General features: G+C 38.3%; 1 protein-coding gene across 1 annotated transcript; it reads left to right on the top strand.

The window, feature by feature from the left end:
* Nucleotides 1-2993: 2993 nt before the first annotated feature.
* nckap1l (NCK associated protein 1 like) lies at nt 2994-22691 on the top strand. Its single transcript, XM_069690918.1, has 31 exons — nt 2994-3127; nt 4014-4124; nt 4385-4477; nt 5119-5175; nt 5570-5712; nt 6705-6795; nt 7379-7516; nt 8126-8174; nt 8601-8757; nt 9690-9746; nt 9878-9974; nt 10223-10332; nt 10732-10864; nt 11108-11189; nt 11288-11346; nt 11452-11597; nt 11797-11929; nt 12283-12402; nt 12810-12949; nt 13461-13592; nt 14680-14898; nt 15219-15349; nt 16691-16788; nt 17588-17681; nt 18314-18396; nt 18714-18794; nt 19698-19791; nt 19911-20027; nt 20655-20764; nt 21120-21209; nt 21844-22691. Exons 1-31 carry the CDS (start codon nt 3038-3040, stop codon nt 21958-21960), a joined length of 3372 nt encoding a protein of 1123 aa, XP_069547019.1. The 5' UTR covers nt 2994-3037; the 3' UTR covers nt 21961-22691.
* Nucleotides 22692-22694: the final 3 nt, after the last annotated feature.

Genomic DNA, 22694 nt, shown 5'->3' with positions numbered 1-22694 from the left:
TTGTAGTAATGCATTGCTAGCCTTGAGTTCTATACTATTGTTTGCCAGTGAAGGCTAATGTCTTGCTAATACAGCATCATGACTGACAAATGGTTAAATTATGGGATGTGATTGTGCCTCAGATGACCATTTGTGCACAAGTTCAGTAGATTTCGTACAGTGTTCTCGCCTTCTCACAAATCAAATATCCATTCTCCTTCTATTTTGGTCTCCACCAACTCCTGAGCAAAATATATGTCTGTTTTGCTGCTACACGCTCCGCTATGTTCATCAGCTCTTTATTATAGCCATTTTCATTACATACAGTAGCTGTTGTTTACCACAAGTGTGGCAAACATTTGAAAATATATTCAAACAGGTTTTTCAGCCCGTTCTGCTAATGATTTAATAGAGTAGCACTTACAGAAGCCTCAGCTGTATACGTGCCTGTATTTCATTTATTAGACGGACCATGTGTTTTGCCATCTCTCTCTTCTGACATCTGGGCTGCAGCCGGAGCTGGGAGCACTTCCTCGACTATTACCATCACAGACTGCAAGGAAGGCTTCGGTCTCCGTAGACTCTTTATTTCTTCCCTTTTACTTCTTATAACTGGACAAACTTCTGTATATGTGTATATATACAATTATTACAAGTATTTTGTTACTATCTACTTTGTTAGTTTTGTGTTTTCCCTTCCATTTTTCTTTTTCTCTAAAAGCTATAGTTTGAGTGTTGTTTTGAACAAAGCTAATCAGTCTCACCCAGTATACTTGATTTTCTCATGTATTTATAGTAGAAGACAAATAAAGTAATCTCAGTTGGTTTCATCTCTTTTACATATCCTTCCTTTATGACTCATTTAGCCATAATTTAGTCATTATTAATAAAATATGCAGCAATAGAGAAACAAAAATGTCGATGTGCTTCTTTCATGGTTGTTTCAATGTTGTACTTTTCAAAATATTTAATTGAGCATATCCCACAGTTTTCACGGGTGGCTCAAATACTGTATGTTAATTTGTCGATATATCTGATGCATCTCTTTCTTTTTTATTCCACAGCTCCATTAAAAAAATGTTTTTATTATATTTGTGATCATCACCCAACTGCTGCCTCATTTACAGCTACAGCAAAATCATCTGGTACAATTAGCTGTTTGCTCATGAGTCGCAAAACTAAACGGCTTTATGCACCTCCCTCATTCATAATGAGCCAGGTAAGAATCCTTTTTTTTTTTCTTTTACATTGTTCACAAAGGGGAAGAGGTTTAAATTTACTCTGTACCCTTTATCTACCAAGCCCCATCCCCTGCTCCTCCTCCCCCCACAGCCACATCCTCCAGTCTGGTTTCTCAGAAAGCCTTGTTAACATGTCTACTGTCCTCTGAGCTTCTGCCAATACAGAAATAATAAACAAATTATTTCTTTGAGTCCATTTAACATCAGACATTGTTTGGGTTTTTGCTGCACTCTCTGTGGTTGACTTTAGTGACTCTTATTAGAAAATTACTCTCTCCAAGCTCTACTCTGTGCTTCTTAGTTTACACTCTACTGAACTTGTTACACAATTGCAAGAGGAGTTATTGGTGTCTTGTGGGATATGCTGAATAGCTTTGGGCCCTTCTAGTTTACGTGACAAAGTCTTTTAGTCTCAGTAATTATACTGGGGGATAGTTTGACTGTTCAGAGCTGCTTTCCAGGTAATGAAAACTTCTAATTAACACAAAGCAACAAAACTCAAAGGAAAATGGCATTCATCAAATTCACTACTGACAGTTCCTCTTTACTGTGTACCACTGTCAGTACTGACAGCTGTTATTGAATTACTTTGATGTTGAAGAAATCTTAAAAAGGATTGTATTAGTTTTTTAGACAAGTTGTGAAGACCTGCACACAGATACAGTGAGTTATTTAGCGTTTTTTTAGCCAATATTTGTACTTTTTGCCCATAGTTAAAGAGTTGTCTCCATTCCATTCCTGATACTGATTGAGATTTGTCACAATTATGTAATTATGAGATATAAGACATTTGGTGCAGGAAAAGGAATGCTTCCAAACTTCCCTGAGAGTTCTCCATTTTTAAGATTTTTAAGTAATCCAATGATAGTTGTCAGTACAAGAATAGTTTGCGATAGAAAGGTAGGTATCCACCATAAACATGTCCCGTGTTATCTTGTACTGCACTGTACTGCACTGTACCCCTCTGTTGCAGTCATTTATTTGGATGTGTAGACTTAAAGTTAATGTTTGTGATATTGTATGCTCATGAGCGTTGTACTGTACCTGTTTTGGAGTTGTCAAACACTTGCATAATTAATTTCACAGTTGGTCACTGAGCCACAGAGCTTCAGTGGGTAAATGATGACATCTTGTGGTTGAAAATGATTGTTTTTTTTTTATGGTGTAAAATCACTCTTGAGCACTGCTTTGCTATGGTGACTTCTTATTTTATAGTCCTTCACAATTTTGTATCCAAAGCAATCATCCTAAACACCATTAATATAATTTGTACCATTCTGCCATTCCTGTTCACAGGAGTCTTTTTTACAGAAGAAATGGAAGTAGCGCAGCCTGCAGTCAACAAAGGAGGCAGTGAAACGGTCAGGAAACATGGCTTTGGATTTATAATACCTTGTTATGTAAATGTACATAACAAGGTATTATAAATAATATGTATTTCCTTTCCAGTACCAAATTAAAGTGGAGACACTGTCATTTCTTAAAACATGACTAAAAATACAAATGTACAAGAATTCTAAAAGGAATACCTTGTGCACATTTTCTGTCATAGTAGGATATTTAGTAATTTTTGTTTTTGACATTTTCTTATTTTTTAAATTACATTTTTATATCTGCTTTTTTTTTTCTTTTTTTTTTTTCCATACAGTTACAGCATGTGAGTGATTCACACTCAGCTCTGGTTATAGCTCCACCCCTACACCCATGAGTCCCATGTGACATATAGTGACAGGGTGAGGCTCTGGGTGCACTTGTTTCCGAGCAGGACCAGGAGGCCAAGGCACGAACGGAGGGCGAGGTGCAGTGTGACCAGAGCCATGGACTACCAACAGAAACTGGCTGAAAAACTCACCATCCTCAACGAGAGAGGGAATGGAGTGCTGATACGAATGAACTACATAAAGAAGGTGAGGAAGAACAGGAAGATTTAAGAAGTGAATGGTGCGAGTGACAGAGGGAACTTCTCTTTTTTCTCATGTGGCTTGTTTTGATAATTTTCTCAAAACTATGCACCTGCATAGTTATAACACAATAAAAAAGATACATCTCAGATTAACATATCAGTACATTCTAATTCATTATTTAGCAATACACTAAAATTTGATATTTTTTGGAACTGTTTTGCATTAATGTTTAATTTCTGTTTCTTTAGAACTTTTAAAAGGGAATGATACATTGATTGTGCAGATTACTACTTTTACAACTCCGGTAGAAAGATTTATAATGTATAAATCTGAGTGTATTAACATACTTTATTTGTACTGCATTGATATACGGAGGCCTACAAGGATACATACCAGTAGTAATGACCCAGTGAAGCATAATTTCTCAAAGTCAGAAAATTCTACAGAAGATGCAACTCAAAATGCTGTAATGAGTTAGTATGAGACTAAATTATGTGCTGTTTATGCACTGGTTTGGGTGTATACCGGCTTCGCAGTATGCACAGCTCTGTCAGCTTATTTCTCCAAAGAGGAAGTGCAAACAGGAAGTCAGCCAGTGCTGTCAGTCACGTCAAATTTCAGTTGTTCTGAAATGAAAGCTGTGAAACTTGCACACAAGAATAGGGAGGTGGGGAAAGCAGTATTTCTCACACTGCCAATCGGTGTGAGAATTCAATGGCTTTGTTGCGATGTGCTTGCTTTTCTAACTTTTGGCTGGATGCTGCTCGAAATAGAAAATAAATTGATGTCTACAAGAAAACATGTCATAGAAATTGAAGAGTTTTACAGTATAATGTGCAAAATGAAGAAATCGCATCATGCCTTTATGCTCTCCTGTCCTCTCCTCCAGTTATGTGCAGACCCCAAGCTGCGGCCATCGATGCTGACAGATAAAGCCATGGAAACTGCCATGAAGTACATCAACAAGAAATTCCCTAACATTGACTTCAGAGGAAACATTGTACGTTTGAAGCAGCCTTTTTGCAAGCTTAACTTTTTTTTCACCTCGTCTTTTTAGTTTTGATGGTTTTGTTTGCTTGTAATCATAAAGGTGCTCTCAGTTAATATAATAATAAGCTTTATTTGTATAGCACCTTTAATACAAAAAAAATACAGCTCAAAGCTTCATGATTACACTTTTATTTGTTTAATTATTTTATCTGTATTTGTTTAATTATTTTTATTCAAACCTTACCAGAACTGTTTTCATTATTATTACAGCAAAATCTGAACAACATCCAGCGAAAGAAATCGGAGGTGTTGGCAGGCATGGCAAGCTACTACGACTCTTTCCTGGATGTCATGGAGTTCAGGGTGATTATTGTTGCTTCTTTTTCTTTCGTCTTTCTCCATCTTTCTTCCTCGTCTTTTTCCAAAGCAAAACTTTCATGTTTCAAACTTCCGAGTCACTTTGCTGACATGATACAAAACTGAATGTTGCTAAAAGCATAACAAAAGAAAATTAACAAAAATTGCAACATAATCAAAATAGAAAAATAAAATGCATGCTGTACATGATTCTTCAATTATGAAAAGACAAATCTAAAAATAGTGAGGGTGGTGGCAGTAAACAGAGCGCTCGTTCTCCGTTTCCTCTTTTATTGTATAATTTTTGGAGCCCAGGATACATTTACATATAGAGTGGTTTATTTGGATATAAGAAAATAATTGATAACATTCCAAATATCCAGGACAGAGTGGTTTGCTGTGGTATTTTTCACCTCGCTTCACATTAGTATATTTCTGTGATGGGATCGCAGCCAGGCCAAGACACTATTGGTATTTGAAAGACTGCACATTACTGAATTGAGATATTATAGGTATATGCAAATGATTAATGATTTTGAGCTGCCGGTTTCTATAAAAATGATCATGTGTTTTGGAAAATGCATTAGAGGTCTAACATGATTTAGAAGTCTGTTTTCTGATCTAATTCCGCTCTGTTCTTCTTTTAGGACCATGTGTATGAGTTGCTGAACGCCATTGATGCCTGTCAGAGCTTCTTTGATATTGTAAGTACTTACTGTTTAGCTTGTATTTGTTTTAAGTCAAAGAAAAGGTTACACAAAACATTTAATCGACAATCTCTAAAGCTGTCACCCTACTCAGCTTTCTGTTACTACGTTGTTTACTCCAAACAGGCTACAGCCTGCTCTTATAATGTAGGCTACATTATGTTGTTTTGTCTCCTCACCACCCTAGCCTCATCATGTTCCGTTTGTTGGTTGTTTTTATTACCACTGTTAAAGTGGCACGTCTTGCCTTGTAATATTTCACACCCTATCCATCAAATTATTCCCTCGGCTGTTACTCTGTGGTATCTATCCTATGTCTTAGAGAAGCTGTGGTAGTAACAGAGGGAGAGTGATTTCAGAGCAAGTGACTAAAGTGAAATTTGGATTTCAGGCAGTCAACTTTGACTTCACCAAAAACTACTTGGATCTGATAACCACCTACGCATCTGTCATCTTAATGCTCTCTCGCATCGATGACAAGAAGCTTCTGGTGGGAATGTTCAACTGTGCTCATGAGATGACTAATGGGAGCAGGTGAGCAAGCTGCTAAATCCATGCTGAAGTGATGTTACATATAGAGTACAAAGTAGTTTGAAGGATGGATGTGTTGCCCATTTACTATTGATCAAGATAGTGGTCAGTCAAGAAAAGTTTGTATTTGATAAATTAAGCTTTCAAAGGACAATGAACACTTAAAGGGAAAGTTTGGTATTTGCAACTTGCACCCAAGTTTCACATCATTTTGGGTGTAATTGACAAATCGGGACAACAATTATATAAAATTTGTCCAGTACAGAGTGAGAATGTTTCAGCCATATTTTGGGGCGACTGCGCCTCGTCAAAGTAAGTCCAGTAAGTCCATTAAAAGTGCTTGTTTTTGCTATCCTCAGGCTCCGATTCTTAATAAAATTATCTGAAAACAATATGGAAAGAATCCCAAATCCAAAACAGAAGTCTGCTGGCTGAAGATCTCTCCATACATCGCAATACATTTCCCCCATTTCTATTCCCAGTACTCAATTTACCGAAAGTGATGGGAAAATAGGGTGAAGGTTGAAAAATACGGAGATTTCCCTTTAATTTAAGTCCTTTACTTTATGCTACTACAAGTTTCCACATCCATCAACATGGCTCGTCTTCTGATCCTCATGATTAGTCCTAAGTTTAATTGCCGCAGACATCACCACTAACCTTTGTGCCCAGGCATTCTTTGGCATTTTGAGTCTACCCACTTTGCAGGATATTTATTTGCATACTCCAAAATCACAGTTACACTTAGGATACAAGTCATATTTGAACACACACAGCTAGCCCCTTGAGAGGAAACAATCTAAACTCTGCTATATTTCAGCCACCCCAAAGAGAAGCTGTATAAAATGAAGTAATTTCTGAAATCCTAAATTTGTGTCCTCAATCAAATCCTTGTAGCAGAAAGATATTTTAGCATAGTAATGCATTGCTATTATGATGTCTTCTTTTCTTCTTCTTCTGCTTCCACTGATTAATTGCTATAATAAATCCTGCAGTGACCCCTCTTATCCGCGGCTTGGCCAGATGTTTTTGGAATATGAACATCCCTGGAAGAAGCTCACTGAGGAGTTTGGCCCTCACACAAAGGTGAATTCAGCTCAGAGTTTTTCATTTAATAGCTGTTTAAGTACAAAGATACATACACTAATGATGATACTCTTTATAGTAAGTCAAAGGTGGACTGATAAATTATGCAAAATATTTGATTAATCTTTTTAATATATGGATGTCTTTCTTCTGGCACCTCTTCCTTACAATACATTTTGATACCTTTCTGGTGTTCATTTATTTAAACACATTAACATTTATAGTAGATGATACACACTTCTATTCTGTCCATGTTACTCGCTTCACAAACCACTTCCCCTTTTAGGTTTTAGTTTGAAGCCTGTTAGAAATTATCATATTCCACCATGTCTGACAGTATCGTACTTGTCATTATTGGAACTGAGTGATGTTTCCCTGAGTGAGTTATGGCCATGTATTTAGTGGCTATAACACTCCACCGGCGTGGAGTGTGTTAAAAAAACAAACTGCAGTTAATGAGGCTTGGATTTGGGATTTGAAGTGTTGCCATCTCTCAGTATCTATGTACTATTGCCTTTCTTTTTTCCCCCTTGCTCTTTATCTTCCTCACTCACTGTCTTTTCCTTCTCTGTCCCTCTCTCAGTCTGTGACAACAGCATTGCTTTCCCTGAGGATGGTCTACCCACGCAGAAACCTGCCAGCAGAGCAGTGGCGGAGTGCCCAGCTCCTCAGCCTGCTCAGTGCTCCAGCTGCCATGCTGGAACCAGCCCACTGTAACACGGTAAGTCCACCCTTCCATCACCTCTCCTCATGTACTCATCTCTGACAGAGGGAGAAGGACGGTGCAGAATAGAGAGAAGGAGTCACAGCCAAGATGCAATAACAGCAAATTATTTTGTAGGTCAAATACAGCCTAATTAGGAGCTCTGTGTCCCATTTTCCTTCTCCTTACATAGTGCTATCATTTCAATTTCATGAATAACTGGATTCACTTTTATCTTCTCTACTCCTTTCTCAACTAAATAATTACGATAAATGTGCTATACATATCCAGCACATTTGAAAAAAACGTCATCCCTTATCTAAAGTAGAGAGTATTGATTGGCCTCTTTAGCTCTATTCTATATATATAATAAGATTATTAAACACATTTTGGGATTGACAGTCAATATTTCTTTAAGAGAAAAAAAAACATAAGTACATAGTTTAACCACTGACTTTCCTCTAAAGCTTAAATTAGAATGCAGTTTGGAAAAGGGAGGTATGACAGCTGTACATACTGTAGCTCTCCTGGATAGGCAATCTTGTACAATGTTAATGAGTTTTTTTTGACCAGCTGCAGTAAATGTGTCCGTAATGGCAGTTAATAAGCTTGTTGCCCCCCCCACAGATGGCATGTGAATATCTGTCTATGGAGGTGATGGAGCGCTGGATCATTAGTAAGTGTTTCTCTGCCTGAAAGGTAACCACACCAACAGAAATAATCTTTGTTTGAATAGCAGTACAATCAGTATGTAAGTTGTTTCTTCTAAACACACATAACTAAAACCAAATTTCAATAAAGAATGTGAATACTTAAAGTAATCTACCTTCAGAAGTATTGGCAGTTAATTTTCTCCATAAATGACTATTGTCCCGAATGTGATCAGACAGCTATGTTGTGCAATTTTTTTATTTATTTGAATACCAGTAAATGTTAAAATCCAAAGCATCCAAACAGTTTTAACTTTATCGTTAGAGAGGAAAAAAGCCTGTTATTCATATTTATTTTAAGAAATGAAAAACAACGACAAACAAAAAAACTGCCAGATGCGATTAGTCTGTGAAACTGTGTCATGATGGTTGCTAAACTTTCCTTCTTGTAGTCGGCTTCCTGTTGTGCCACAGCAGCCTGAATACAAACCAGGCCTCCCAGGAGCTGTGGAAGATGGCTCTGCGGAGTGGCCTCTATCTCACCCTCACCAGAGATGAAATCCTTAACATCCACAAGGTCTCTGAGGACCTCTTCGACAACATCAAAGGGTATAAAAACCTGCACTGCTGTACTGTACTCTCTTTACCCTGTGCACTGTCAGAAATAGAGCGTGGTTGATGAATAAAGATACAAAAAATTATTTTTTTTAAATCCAGCAAGGAAATGCACCTTCATATTTTACAAAGTCAACAAAGAGGAAATTATTTAAAAATGTATCTTACACATCATACTCATCCCTGCTGTGGATTAAAGAGTGTTGGGTTGTAGAAAGCTTCTCATCTGGTTGTTTTATTTATTCATGGACCGAGCCTCCAAAAAGCAAAACAGCCAGATGTTTTATATACTTAATAATTTATACAAGTTTTGGGGAAGATTATAGTTTACATGATTACATATTGGTGGAAGCTAAAAACATATGACTAAGCGAGTAATACAAATAACTCTCATCATAACGCTAAGTTTAATTTTGACATAACTATAGTATGCCAACTATTAAGGTAAAGTATATTTGGCTGGACTGCAACAGAGGGACCAGGCCAGCCCTATAAACTCAAATGACTGAGTAAGTCAGTCACTCAGTCACTAAGTGATAAGGTCATGTCATTGGTTGGCTGAATGCTGCAACTTCCTGTTGTTGTTCAAAATAAAAGTCCTCATTTCAAATGAAAAGCCCAATAGGGTTGTAAATGCAGTTAAACCATATACTAGGTTTTGACCCAGTCTTGTTTATCAAAAACTACCACCCTCTAAAAATTCTGGGTATTCAGCTAAATAATGTAATAGGAGAAGAGGTTGAAATATAAATAGAGCAAATTTAGAGAAGTTAAAAAGTCACTTTTCAGTCTGTTGAAAATTGGGACTAAAGCTGCGATGAACATATGTTAAGAAACATATTGACATGTACTGACAGTAATTGATTTATAAGACTGTAATTTAGTTTCTTACTGCATCTCATTAATTCCCTTTTCTTTTTTAACAGGTATAGCAAGCGAGTTGCAGACATCAAGGAATGTCGTGAGCACGTCTTAGTCAACTGGTGAGCTTGGACAATTAAAAATAACAAATGCTTTTACCACTTTTGTGTCATCATTCTTAATTGATTTGTATTTACTTTGAAATTAACTGTGAGATGCAAGTCTTCATTTTCACGTTTTTATTTTTAACCAGCGGAGCTATGCACAGAGAGCGGAGGCAGTTTCTGAGAGGAGCAATGAAAGAATTATTTAAAGTTCTGGGGGATGAACCGGGACTCCTCGGACCAAAGGTAGAAGTATAGTAAGGAGCATAACAGTGGTACTTGAGAAATTTAAATAATTTCATTACTGCATGTTATTGCTCCAAATGAAATTCTGGTCACGTGACTCATGAAAATGTATGTCTTTGATCCAGCCTCCACCCAGCAGACATCTGACAGTCTCACACTTCAAAGTAATTCAACTTATACCAATAGCAGAGGATCTTCCTTAACATGCATCTTTCTTCTCTGTTCTGCGGGCCTATCAAATCCCAAAGGCCCTGTTTGTCTTCATGGCTCTGTCATTTTCCCGTGACGAGGTCCTGTGGCTCGTCAGACACTCTGAGAATATGCCAAAGATAAAGACACCCGAGGACTACATTGACAAGTAGGTCATATATATATATATATATAGGAAGTAAACCATGGACTGCTGCAGATGCTGCAGTATCAACGTCATACTAGTGTGCAAAGTCTGGCAGCCATCAGTCAAATTTCAGTCATATAGAGGGCAACAGGAGTGAAGTAAATAAGGGCCTAACAATCACAAAAGCTCTTGTATTCATTTGGTATTCATCTTCATTGTAAAACCCTTAGCAGTGTCACTTTAGAAGTTCTCCCTACCTGCAACTCCACAATGAAGAAGCTATCAACACCAGTTTTTAGCAGCACGTCTCAAACTGTTTAAATTCATTTTTAAAGTGGCTTTAACCTTTAAATCCTGCTAAGGAGTAATTAGTAATGATTCAGTGTTCATTTGTTCTTTTCTCTGTTTTTCTTTTCTCAGTCAGATGGCTGAGTTGCTCTTCCACATGGAGAAGTTAAGAGGTGTAATGAGAAAGTACACTCTTGTAGTTCAGCGCTATCATGTTCAGTACCTGGCACAGTTTGATGCCTTGGTTCTCAATGACACCATACAGGTACATGTAGATAAAATGAGTGTGTGTGTGTGCACATACAATTTGTTAAAAAATGTAATGCATGTACTACGTAAGAGAGTTTGTGCATTTTTAAATTGTGTGTGTTTCTCTTAAGGATTATGTGAAATGCAGAAAGTTGCAGGAAAAAAAACTGACAATAATGCTGAATGCATCCATTACTCCCCATTTATTTTACATCTGCATTAACTCTATGAACTAACAGCATCAAACTCTGCACTCCAGAACATGTATGTGTGTCCAGAAGAGGAATCAGTCCTGCTGAGCTCATTTGTTTCAACCCTGTCTGCTCTTTCAGTCAAACAAGGTAATCACAAGGAAATACTGTGCACTACCTGCATTTACCTGCAACCAAACAAATAACAAATTAGATTATAATAATGATAAATGGCTTTTTCTTTGCAGTGGACAAAAAAGAGGATTTTGATCTCAGAGCGCTTCGACTGGACTGGCTGAGATTACAAGTATGCACGTTTATTGTGTCACCTCAAATGTGAGTTCAGTTCTGGGTGTGAACTTAGCAAAGTGAGTGGCAGGTACTACAAGTTTTTTTTCTTCCTTTGTTTTAGGCCTACACAAGTGTGAGTAAGGCCCCTCTTTTACTAAAGGAATACCCTGACCTGGCAAATGTGATGAACATGATCCAGTTTCACACCAGGATGGTGGACAGCATGGAAGAACTGCTGCAAGAGACGTCTGAAGTGTCCATCCTCTGGTCCGTCTCTTCTCTTCTCTTCTCTTCTCTTCTCTTCTCTTCTCTTCTCTTCTCTTCTCTTCTCTTCTCTTCTCTTCTCTTCTCTTCTCTTCTCTTCTCTTCTCTTCTCTTCTCTTCTCTTCTCTTCTCTTCTCTTCTCTTCCAATACAAGACAAGACAAAGTTCAAACATTTTTTACTGGTTATCTTCTGTTTTCCAGTTTCTACCCACGAGTCTTTGAGAAGATGTTCTGCCAGAGCAGTGAGGAAATGACCATGAAGTGTTACCTCATGGCCTTCCCTTCTGCCTGTTCTCACTTCACTAACTGTGGACATCCTCTGTGCCCAGAAGAGGTCAGTGTTCAGTTATTTGCTGACCACGCTATGAATCATCAGCTCAAGAACAGCTACACTCTGCATGAAGTTTGATTTCTAACTCCCACATTGCATGCTGGATCACAACAGTATTAACAACGTTTTTCAGTTTATATAGATATTCCTTTCTCATTACTAATTATGATGAGTGAATGAGTGATCAGTGAGAGTGATATATGTGCTGATTTGCACCATTTTCAGTTTCTATTTTCAATAGTGTACAAACTATTTGTGCTCAGGCATTCATCTCTCTGTACATTTATTCATGCCTACCTGTGTATTGTGAGTGTTACCATGTTATGTCTTTTGTGCCTTGTGCCTTGTGTGTCTAGATCGAGGCAATGGAGAAGAGGAGTCTACGCCTGTGTGTGACCTTCTTGGAGCAGATAGCCAAGCAGACCAGCAGTGTTATGTTAGAGATATGTGCTGAGCAGCGCAACCTCAATGACCAGGTGAAATCTGAATCTATTTCAGAGTGAAAAAAAACCCGAATTATCCAGCAGAAATTTAGTCTTGAGTCCATATCCAAATATAATCACACAAGGCACAGCTTGGATTCAGTGTATTTCGCTGGAGGAAGTGAACAGACTTGGGATTTTGAATAAAATGATAAGAAAGTTCAAAAAATCTGCAGTTGATTAGTGCAGTCTTGTTTCTCTAAGCCTTGAGGAAAATATGGTAAAAGCCTACTTTTCATCTAAGTTTCAGGAATGTGAACAAATAACTCACATGTTTGTCTTTGAGGATGTTATCCAATACTAGCTTGCCTGGATTTAATTGTACAATCTTGTCTCTCTCTTTTTCTTTCCCTTTCTTCTCTCCCTCTTTGCATCCATTTTCCCACTTGATAACCCCTTAGTTGCTGCCTAAGCACTGTGCCGCGAGCATCAGCGCTGCTCGCCATAGAAAGCAAAAGAAGACGGTGCCAAAAAAAGGAGAGGTCCAGAAAGAGAAGCCAGGCGCTGAGAGCCTCAGGAAAGACCGGACCGTCGTCACCAAGTCAGCCTTGATTATTACCATCATTTTCTCTACTTATCTCACCCTGCCTGACCCTGTTACAGTGCTAAATTGGCTTTTCTTACCTTAAGTTATAAGAAGACAGTATGAAAATTGCACTTGCCCACAAGGCATAATTGGTTTTGAACATAATACCCGTCAGAGTTAACAGGTGCTGAATCAAGTCAGTAAAAGTTAGAAACAAAACATGTCAGCATAAAACCACATTTGCTGGCAGCACCATATATTTTGGTGCTTTTTTTTTTTTTATTGTTGTAAAGCTACACTCCCTGATTTAAGTTTGAAGAGTTTCACTTCTGTCTCACCCTCCTCTCAGTTCTCCTCCCCTCTGCCTCAGTTTGCAGATATGTTTTGAACATCTGCAAACATCTCTGACATGTTCATTGCCGTATTTGTCTGAGTATAGAACATCAATACTAAAGTCAATGTCAAAATATTTGTCCTCACTTTTTAAAGACTTACATCCTCGTCTCTCTTTTTCTCTATCTCGTAGTGTTGACAAGATGCATCTGATGTTGACAGAGCTCTGCTCATCCTACAGTCTCTGCAGTGAATTTGTTGTCTTCGACCACATTGTCGTTCCCACAGAGTTCCTCCTTTCTCATCTGGAGACACGCCTCTCTGAGTATGTTAAATGGGGATGGGTGGGGATTAGTACATTTGTCTAAATAAATGTGCATGATATAATGAAGTTGTACAAAAAATTCTGTGTCCCTGAGGGGATAAGTGCAGATTTTTCTCCTTCACCTGCACCTGAAGCGCATGTGTCACTTCAGCAGCACCAAAAACAATTACTGTCAGAAATATGCTAATTCATGAAACGAGTGCCTGCTTTCATTGTGGAAGGAACCTGCTGCCCATTAAATATTTGTACGTCTGCCAGTGCCTAAATATGCCGTGAAAGTGTAGCTCTGCATATTTATATATTGCCTTCATTTTGGCTTTTTTATTCTGTTCACTCTGTGTTAAAACTCACTGATTGACAGATTGTGTGTGTCCTGTTCAGCAGGCTGACCTCCATGCTTAACAAAAGCTGTAGACATATGAAATGCAAAAAGTCAACTGACTCTGACCAGGATTTGACAGAGCATCATTTCCAGCTGCATTTCCCCCAAATTGTCACTCCTTGACTGATCTGCACACATTTTTTTGTTCTTCAGGCAACAAGGGAATTATATGTAGTTTTGTTCTTATCAAATTTCGTCTCCATCCCTGTAATGAAACCTGCTTTACTATCTGATTCCCTCATGCCAAGCTGTGTTGCACCCACTTAAAAGTCTGAGCAGAGATCCATCATGTCACTCCCTTGCTCTGTGTCATTTCAGTGCTAACTGCTGTTTAGATTAGGGTTTCATACCAGGGTAACCTAATGTCTCTGTGTATATGTTCTGCTTAGTCTCCCTGTCTTAGCAGATGATTATCTCCCCTGTCACCTTAAAATTAGCGCCCTTGAGTAACAGCATGCTCTCAGTGATTGGTCCATCTGTGGCCAAACTTGTAAACACAGTCAAGGAGAGAAAGTGAGAGAATCAAGGGCCCTAGCAAAAAATAAATACACTTGCAGTGAAGCCCTGGAGCAGTAAATGTGCTGACCTAATGAGACCAATGCCAAGTCACCACGGCTCGTTTAACCCATGTTAAGGTCCCATCTGTCCACCTTCAGTCCCCTTTAGCCCAGTGACAAGTGACGTTAGTTAAACATGTTTCTCCAGGATCATCGTGAGAATGGCCAATTACAATCAGACCACCCAGGAGATAGCCCGTCCCTCTGACCTCCTGGCAGGGATAAGAGCCTATACAGACAATCTACACAGCCTCGCCAGCTTCATCAATGTGGACGTCACCCGGCTGGTGAAGAGTGTCCTGCTGCAGCAAACACAGCCGCTGGACTCCCACGGAGCGCAGACTATTTCAAACCTCTACACAAACTGGTGTGTGATATATATTGGTACATCTACTGTATGCTGCATGCAAATGTCCATTTAAAACACCTGTATCTAAATATATCTTCATCTACGGACACCTATATAGCATAACCATCATATACACAACAAACCCATATGAAGAATAATTGCCAATGCATGTATCACAAGAACTACACAAAAGAACATCCAAAACTTTTTCTCTTGTTTTCTGACATATTTTTGCCCTCTCTTTGTGTCTCACCTCACTCTCTATAATTCAAACCTGTTGTTAATAACAGCTAAGAAGATTCTTGTCTTGTTTTATAATTTTGTGTGCTTCAACTCAGGTTGCTGGAGGGTCTTTTACGTCAGGCGAGCAACTCCCTCATCGTCCACTGTCCCACGATGAAGTGCTTTGTCAGCCAGATTAATGAAAACGATCCCAGTTTCAGAGCAGAGGAGTTCTCTGACATATCAGGTCTGTCCTGAAACTTTATTGTTGTCATTTATTCTGCATAAAAAGTTGATCTGTTAGAAGTGCTACATTTTTGTGCTTTTACTCCCCTTTTCACAAATAAGCCACAGAGACACAAATAATACAAAAGCAACACATGCAGTAATGATGTGTAAATGAAAGGATTAAGATGACATTTCTTAGTTACATATCGCCTTGAGTATCCATAGCAACAACTCCAACTTTTGAGAGGTTTTATGATGAGTTTGTCCATGTTGCACACTTAGTTCACTTATTTAAGCTACAACAGCAAATTAATGTGTGTGCAATCTGAGAGCAGCCTTGTTATAATTATATAATAATTGTATAACAATTACAATAATTGTTATACATTTTCTTCTATGAAAATGTTTGCATGACAGGTGTAAAAATAGCCTACATCAGTGGGAGAGATTTTTTTTCTTCTTCTTTACTTCTTGCAGGCCCATGTTTTTACACTCATCAGTTTCAAACATTTATCCTGTGTTAGGCGGTTTAATGATCACGATCCCACAGGTCCAGGAGATGACTCACTCTTTAAAAAAAAAAGAAAAGCACCACTTGTAGCTCCAGTTCCCTCCTGTGACACCACATGCAGAAGGATTGCTCAAGACAATATGGAGCTTGTCATTGTAATGGTGTGCGGTGTTTTCTTTTGACAACATGTATCATGCAGTTTATTTTGACACTGCCTAGATGATGTAACCTTCAGTAGTGCCTAAAATATTCCCCCATTCTTCCTTCCCTGTATTATAACTATTCTCCTCCACATAGCCTTCTGTTCCACCTCCACACTACCTTATGGCTGCATTCAGGCTACGTCCACTCCACTCGCCACATGGATACTCAAGCAAACATGAGCAATATGCTTGCATTCATAAGAAAGACCTCTTCACTTTAGTGTTACCCTTATTGTCTATATTTACTGCTCAGTGAGGTATCTGCCTGCCTCGCAGTGACTCACTTGCCTGTCCATTAACCACATCCAATTTTAACCACACGTGTCCTACTCCATCCATATTCATTCAGATGTCAAACTGAGTGAAAGGTCTAATAGCTGCAGCTCACTCTGTCTCACTGATTCAGCTACACTCACAAATCAAATTGGATCTGTGTCCTCTTTCATCTGTGAAACTAACAGAGAGTCAAGCCTTGTGGTTGTTTCCTGTAAAACACCACGTTGTAAACAAATACATCTTCACTTGATCCTTCCTCTGTTAATTCCTGTAGTCATGGCTATATGTAATCAACCTCAGTTTAAGCTGTTGTTGATCTTCTTCTGATAATTAAGTGATCCTCATAATATTGCTATCAATTCCTGAACAGAGTTACAGGCCCTGGCGGAGCTACTCGGGCCATATGGCCTGAAGTTTCTGAGTGAGAACCTGATGTGGCACATCACCTCTCAAGTCAGCGAGCTGAAGGTACAGTATGATGCAGTGGATTTGTTTTAAAGATGAGTTGCCTGTATTATCCAGGTAAATAAGTGAGTTTAATCTCAGCTATGACTATCCAATGCTTTTTCACCAGCTAGCATTTAATTGATATACTGTAGTTAGATCTCTTGCATTAGGTGTTTTGCTAACTATTTCTGTGTAGAGTTGGAGTGCAGTTAATACAAAGGCAGAATGAAGTAATGATATGCAGCCAAAACGTACAGTTTAGTTTCAGCTGTTTGATTTGGATTTTAGCGCTATTTTATTTAGTGCAAATTTAAATAACCATTTTCACAAACATAAGCATTTATTTATAAATCATACACTTGTATGGCACACTATTTGTAAACCAGCCTGTGTCAGAAAGTCAGATTCTGGTTTTAAGTCAGTTTTGACTAGATAATATTACTTTTGTTGACAAAAGTACATTCAAATCTGTGAGCATAGTAAAAGTATTTACATGTTTCCTTCAATATACATTCTAGTAAATATAATACATTCAAATTAACTTGCGCAGTTCCTTGTATTGTGGGGAAAAGTGTCCATCTAAAAGCATTTTTGTGCATCAGCTACCTGTTATCCTTTCAAACTTGTATATCTCCTTTAAAGCAATAGATCCTGAGACCAGTTAATGCTGCTGTACTGTGTCAGACTCCCCACGTTGACACCTGTGATTGAAGCCAGAAGTTGCAGAATGTACTGCCAGACAGACCTGTCACAGCTATGACCTCTCCCTATGATATCTTGTGACTTTTATCACTTAATTCAATTCCTTTTCTTCTTTTAGAAAATGGTGATCGACCACATGGACATCCTGGTGCAGATGAAGAGCAACTTTGACAAGCCCGAAGAAATGGCCAGTCTTAAAAAGAGGCTGACAGGTGAGAAGTGGGGCGAGGAAGATGAGAGGAGGAGATGTGAAGGAAGAGGCAAGGGGTTGAAAGGAGTTGTAGGAAAAGAGAGACAGGAGGGGATCTGATGCAAAGAACGAGGTGACAAGAAGAAACATGCAGGAGATTAAAGGAAGAGGGATATCAAGAAGTGAAGGAGGAGCACTGCAGTTAAACTACTCTAAGCAGAGACCATGATAAAAAAAAAAAAAAAAAAATGTTGTACTGATTCTCATCCATTTAACTAGTCTTTAAAAACAAATGTGGATGAATGTGTTAAACTTGAATGAATCAGATGATAATTTGGAAGAAATTGAGTTGAGTAGATAATTTGACAGAGTGGCAGAAACGAGTATCAAAGACAACAATCATGTGCTAATAAATCTATTTTTTTAAAAGCAGTAGATAATTCTGTTACCATGTTGCCCATGTTTGCAATTGGCCAGATGCCCCCATACCCTCCCAAAAAAAACTCTGGGTTGACTTGTAGAGTTGCTAACCATCTTTGTGAGGCTGCTTTGGTTAATCATGTTTGTTTGGTACAGTAAAAGCCAGATAACAGAAAGAAATGTTGTGTATTTTAAACCAGCTCCATGGTAGATGTGTTTCATGTGTACTTCCAGGGGGAGAGAACGTGCTGAAGAGGATGACCATCATCGGGGTGATCCTGTCCTTTAGATCAATGGCACAGGACTGTCTGAAAGATGTAATGTCCAACAAAATTTTAAGATAATATAAAACATGATATGATAAAAATGCATATAATATAGTGTAAATATGAAATGTGTTTTTTTTTTAAAAGAAAGTAGAGAATTCAGGGTATCTTTTAGTGAGAGTTTTTTGTTTATCTACCGGTCATGGTCTTTGCCTATTGATATCAATATATTAACGATATGTATAAAGAAATACCAAAACATCTTTTATAAAAAAAAATCTTCATCTGCTTTTCAAAAATGTATCTAGTAGGATTTTTTTTAAATTCTTTAAGTATGTAATATTGTGTCATCTAATCATGTAAAACAGATGCTACATAAGCATTGTCCGTACCTGATGGGGCCCATCGAGTCCCTGCGAGACTCCGTCTCCCCTGAAGCTGATATCCAGGTAAAACACAGCTCTTATTCCTCTTCAACGAAGCTACACTGTAGAAATGCATCCATATGTTTATATCCCACTGAGTCCCATTTTCACTGTGCATGAATCATCATGTCATAGCTTATCAACCGTTTGTTTTCACTGAGTCACCTTATTGTGGGAAAATGTATAATATTATTATTATATCCAAATGTATATTAATCTTTGCAATGTCTCATGGGGGAAGTGACTGATAGCCATAAGAAGTTATGAATGCAGAATATAGCATGTATATGTGTGGCAGACTAATGCAACAGTAGATCTGAGCTGGAGAGCTGCTGTTCTTTAGTACCAACCAAATTAAATTCCTTATCTCCCTCTGGAGCAATCTGTTTGACTGTGACTCATGAACTCTCCCTCCCTTTACTTACGTCTGGCCTCTGAGTGAGGCATGACAGCCGTGCCACAGCCCAGACCAGGATAACCCCAAAGACGTCAGCAGCCCCCTCATGCCGCCGTGAGAGAAACTCTAAGCGCTGCTGCAGCTCTGCTCTCTGAACCACATTAGGGGAAATGTTCTGCCCAGACAGGCCAACAATGCATGCAATTATAAATAGGGCAAGATCAAAAGCTGTCAAGACAAAAACACCCACCAGTGATTTAGTATCACTCCTTAAAGAATATGCTGGGTGTCACTTTAGTTTATGCTGTTTGAAACGGTCACAGATTACTCTCCTGCTGGCTTTGTGTTTACCATGTGATAGTGGGTCTGTCATTAAAAACTTGTGTTGTACATCTTAAGGGGAAAAAAAAAGATGAATGAATCTGCATGTAAAGGGGGTTAAATGCTGTCAACATTTTTCCCCTCATTGGTGCTGAAGTGTTGAACTGCCTTTTTTGACTACACTTTTCTTGATGCTTTTTGCTGCACAGGATACTCTGAGTGTTTTTGAGCTGGCCTCTGCTGCAGGGCTGACATGTAATATCGATCCTGCCCTTGTTGCAGCTATTGGCAGCATGAAGACAGGTAACACTAAAACTATTAGTGACACTTCAGTACACAGCATGCTGTGCTCTAATGGCTTACTAATCAGAAAGAGAGAGTGTCCTTTTATTTCTATTTTTCCTTTAATTACAAACTTGCAGATAACACATCCATTGATGAGGAGTACAAGCTGTCCCGTTTGTTGCTTGTCTACATCGCCGTGTCCCTGCCCACCTTGGCCCTGGACCCCAACTGCTTCTATAACCGGGAGCATGGAGGTAGATATTTATTTGTCCACTTCAGCTGCTGCAAACAGTTTGACAGTAATTAGTGACCAGGCAGCCATCTACCAAATACTAATCGCATGTTCCCCCAGACCTTATTTACCAGCTGCTGATAGTGTATAAAAAAAACAAACTCCACCCTGAAACATGAGGCTTATTAGCATCTCTGTGTTTCATACTTTCCAGTCTGACATGGTTCGAAGCAAAGCTTGCTGGTTAATGAGAAACACGTTTTTGTTGAGAGACTTTTGTTTACAGATAACTCCGGCTGACGTGCATCGATACACTTACTCTTGGCATATGGCCCTGCTGACCCTTACTGCTTGGCTCCGAGCCTAGACTGAAACATTAAGAGCAGCAAGCAGCAGAGATTTCTATCAAAGCATTGCATGGCATTTGTCACTGTTTATTTTCTTTGCCTCTATTTTCCATTGACATATTTAAAATGAATTTACCCTGTGAGCCGGAGGAAGTATGCTCAGCATGCTTCCTTTTAAGTGTTACGGATCATTAAGTCAATTTCTCTAATCACTGGGCCACAAAAACATTCTCTCTATGGCTAAAGTACAGGATATGCTATTCTGTGTTTTGGTGATGGTTTTTGTATTTTTATTTTCTTAGGCCACAACAACAACATTCACTGTTTGGCTAAAGCTATCAACCAGCTTGCTGCTGCCATGTTCACCGTTCAGAACAAGAACATAGAACAGCAGCTCAAAGAGTTTCTGCTGGTGAGTGACAAACATTTTGCTATAGAGCGGACGCTCACAAAAAAACAGGTAAGTCAATGTTGATTGTTATGGAGGAAGGGGCATTTTTTTTTTTACAATACACAACTTAAATATGCCTCTTTTAAAAATAAATAAATAAATTTTTAAAAAAAAAGCTAGATATAGCTCTTCAGGGCCTCTTCAAATATGTTTAAGTCTCAGGAGGTAAAATCACTCAGTTGAACAGTACATATAGATGTAGACTGCAGCGCTAATAGTTGGAGAGTTTTTTTTCCCAGTCAAGCTAAATACCAGCAGTGTAAAAATGTTCCAGGTGTTTGATTTGTCTCTTTCTAACTTCCCGCCATTTCCACAGCTGGCCTCCTCCACTCTGCTTCAACTGGGACAAAACGTGGACAGAGTGGAGAGCAAAAACCGAGAGTCCATCTACTTGCTCCTACACATGGTAGGTTGGCCAGTTTGAAGAGATTCATTCACTTTCAAATTAAAAGACTAATGGAAAATCCCATGACCCTTAATTAAATGAGCTTTTTCTCTTTATAATAACCCATAAGTGTTTTATATTATGGCTTACTGCTTATCTCTGTTGCACTAAGAAATGAACAATTAACAATGACTTCATTACTGACAGTATATAAATGCTTTATAGTAATTATGCGGCTTTTTAAAGTGCTTCTGAAATTTCAAATGGATGGAGAGGGTTTTTTCCTTAACAAGAGGGGAAATTAAAAGATGGAGTTTTCAATGTTCAAGTGGCCAAAACATTGCAAAGTTTATTCTTCTGTGTTTCTGTGTTAAAATGATCTCAAAATCACCAATGAACCTCACAGAAGACACGATCCTTTACTACACTGAACACAGGAACTGAAGTTTATTTTGAGTATTCTTATAAGGTGCACTAATTTTTTCTATTTGAGTAACCCGTCTAAAACTACATTGTCCCTCTTTTTAAAGAAATGACCTATACAAAATTAAACAAAACATGAATGATCTTTTAATTGGATTTGTTAATCATAATTTTTTTTAATTTTTTTTTTTTTTAAATAACACCTATACCACTTTAACACTGATTCATCTAGATTGTGGAGGAGTCTCCGTTCTTGAGCCAAGACATGCTGGAGAGCTGCTTCCCATATGTTCTCCTTCGAAACGCCTACAGGGAGGTGTTCAGGACCTTCATTGTCACTCTGGGCTAAACATGTGTTGAATACCTTAAATTTAAACATTATTTATGCAAAATAATATTTTAATGTGTATACATATTTTGGTTTAATAGCCATTCAGCCTCTGATTCACACAGGTTAAGCACGGCCTTGGATATTTTGATTACAGTTCCTGTTGATTCTTGTGAGTCATTGCTCTTTACAAATCAACATCCTACCACATTTGACTAAATCTAGACCTGCTTGTATGGTGCCAATTAATGTATAATGAAGTGAATGCAATGAAGTGCTGCAGTATGAGTAATTTCATCTTCAATGATTCTGATTAGCAAATATTCACAAAACATCCCTTTTATGCTTTCAGGGTTTTTATTTTCTTGATATTTTTAGAATGGAAGCACATCTAATATTAAACAGATTACTATATAAATGGTGTGGATTTCACATGAATAAATATGAAAATAATGTTTTGTTTTCTTTTTTGGTCTGTATTCAACATGTGTTCCTCGTCTATTTCCAGTCTATTCTCCCTCTTCACTACCCTCCCATCCTTTGTCCCTGAACGAACCTCCTGTCCTCTTCATATTTCATGTGCAATTTAAATGGTGCACTTCAGTTTTACAGAACCAAAAGTGCTTGTTACTAATTTTAGGCAACCCTTACGTGGTTATATTTTGCAACCAGCATGGCCCCTACAATCTTCCTCCTTTTTCCTTTCTCCTCTGTCTCTGCCCTTCCTATTCAACCCAGGTTGCTGCTATATCCAG

The sequence above is a fragment of the Brachyistius frenatus genome, unplaced genomic scaffold (genome assembly GCF_029030835.1).
Source record: "Brachyistius frenatus isolate BFR_SWC_R1_liver_20210118 unplaced genomic scaffold, ASM2903083v1 Contig_10, whole genome shotgun sequence".
In the NCBI taxonomy this organism is placed as follows: domain Eukaryota; kingdom Metazoa; phylum Chordata; class Actinopteri; family Embiotocidae; genus Brachyistius; species Brachyistius frenatus.
The sequence above is the reverse complement of the archived record's forward strand: the minus strand, read 5'-3'. Positions and strand labels throughout refer to the sequence as shown.

What these genes read in the sequence shown, in the direction of transcription:
- nckap1l (XM_069690918.1), top strand. Translation starts at nt 3,038, where the DNA reads ATGGACTACCAACAGAAACTGGCTGAAAAACTCACCATCCTCAACGAG. An exon ending in TCAAACCTCTACACAAACTG is followed by an intron (nt 14,899 to 15,218) that starts GTGTGTGATATA and finishes GCTTCAACTCAG; the next exon opens with GTTGCTGGAGGGTCTTTTAC. An exon ending in CCCCTGAAGCTGATATCCAG is followed by an intron (nt 18,795 to 19,697) that starts GTAAAACACAGC and finishes TTTGCTGCACAG; the next exon opens with GATACTCTGAGTGTTTTTGA.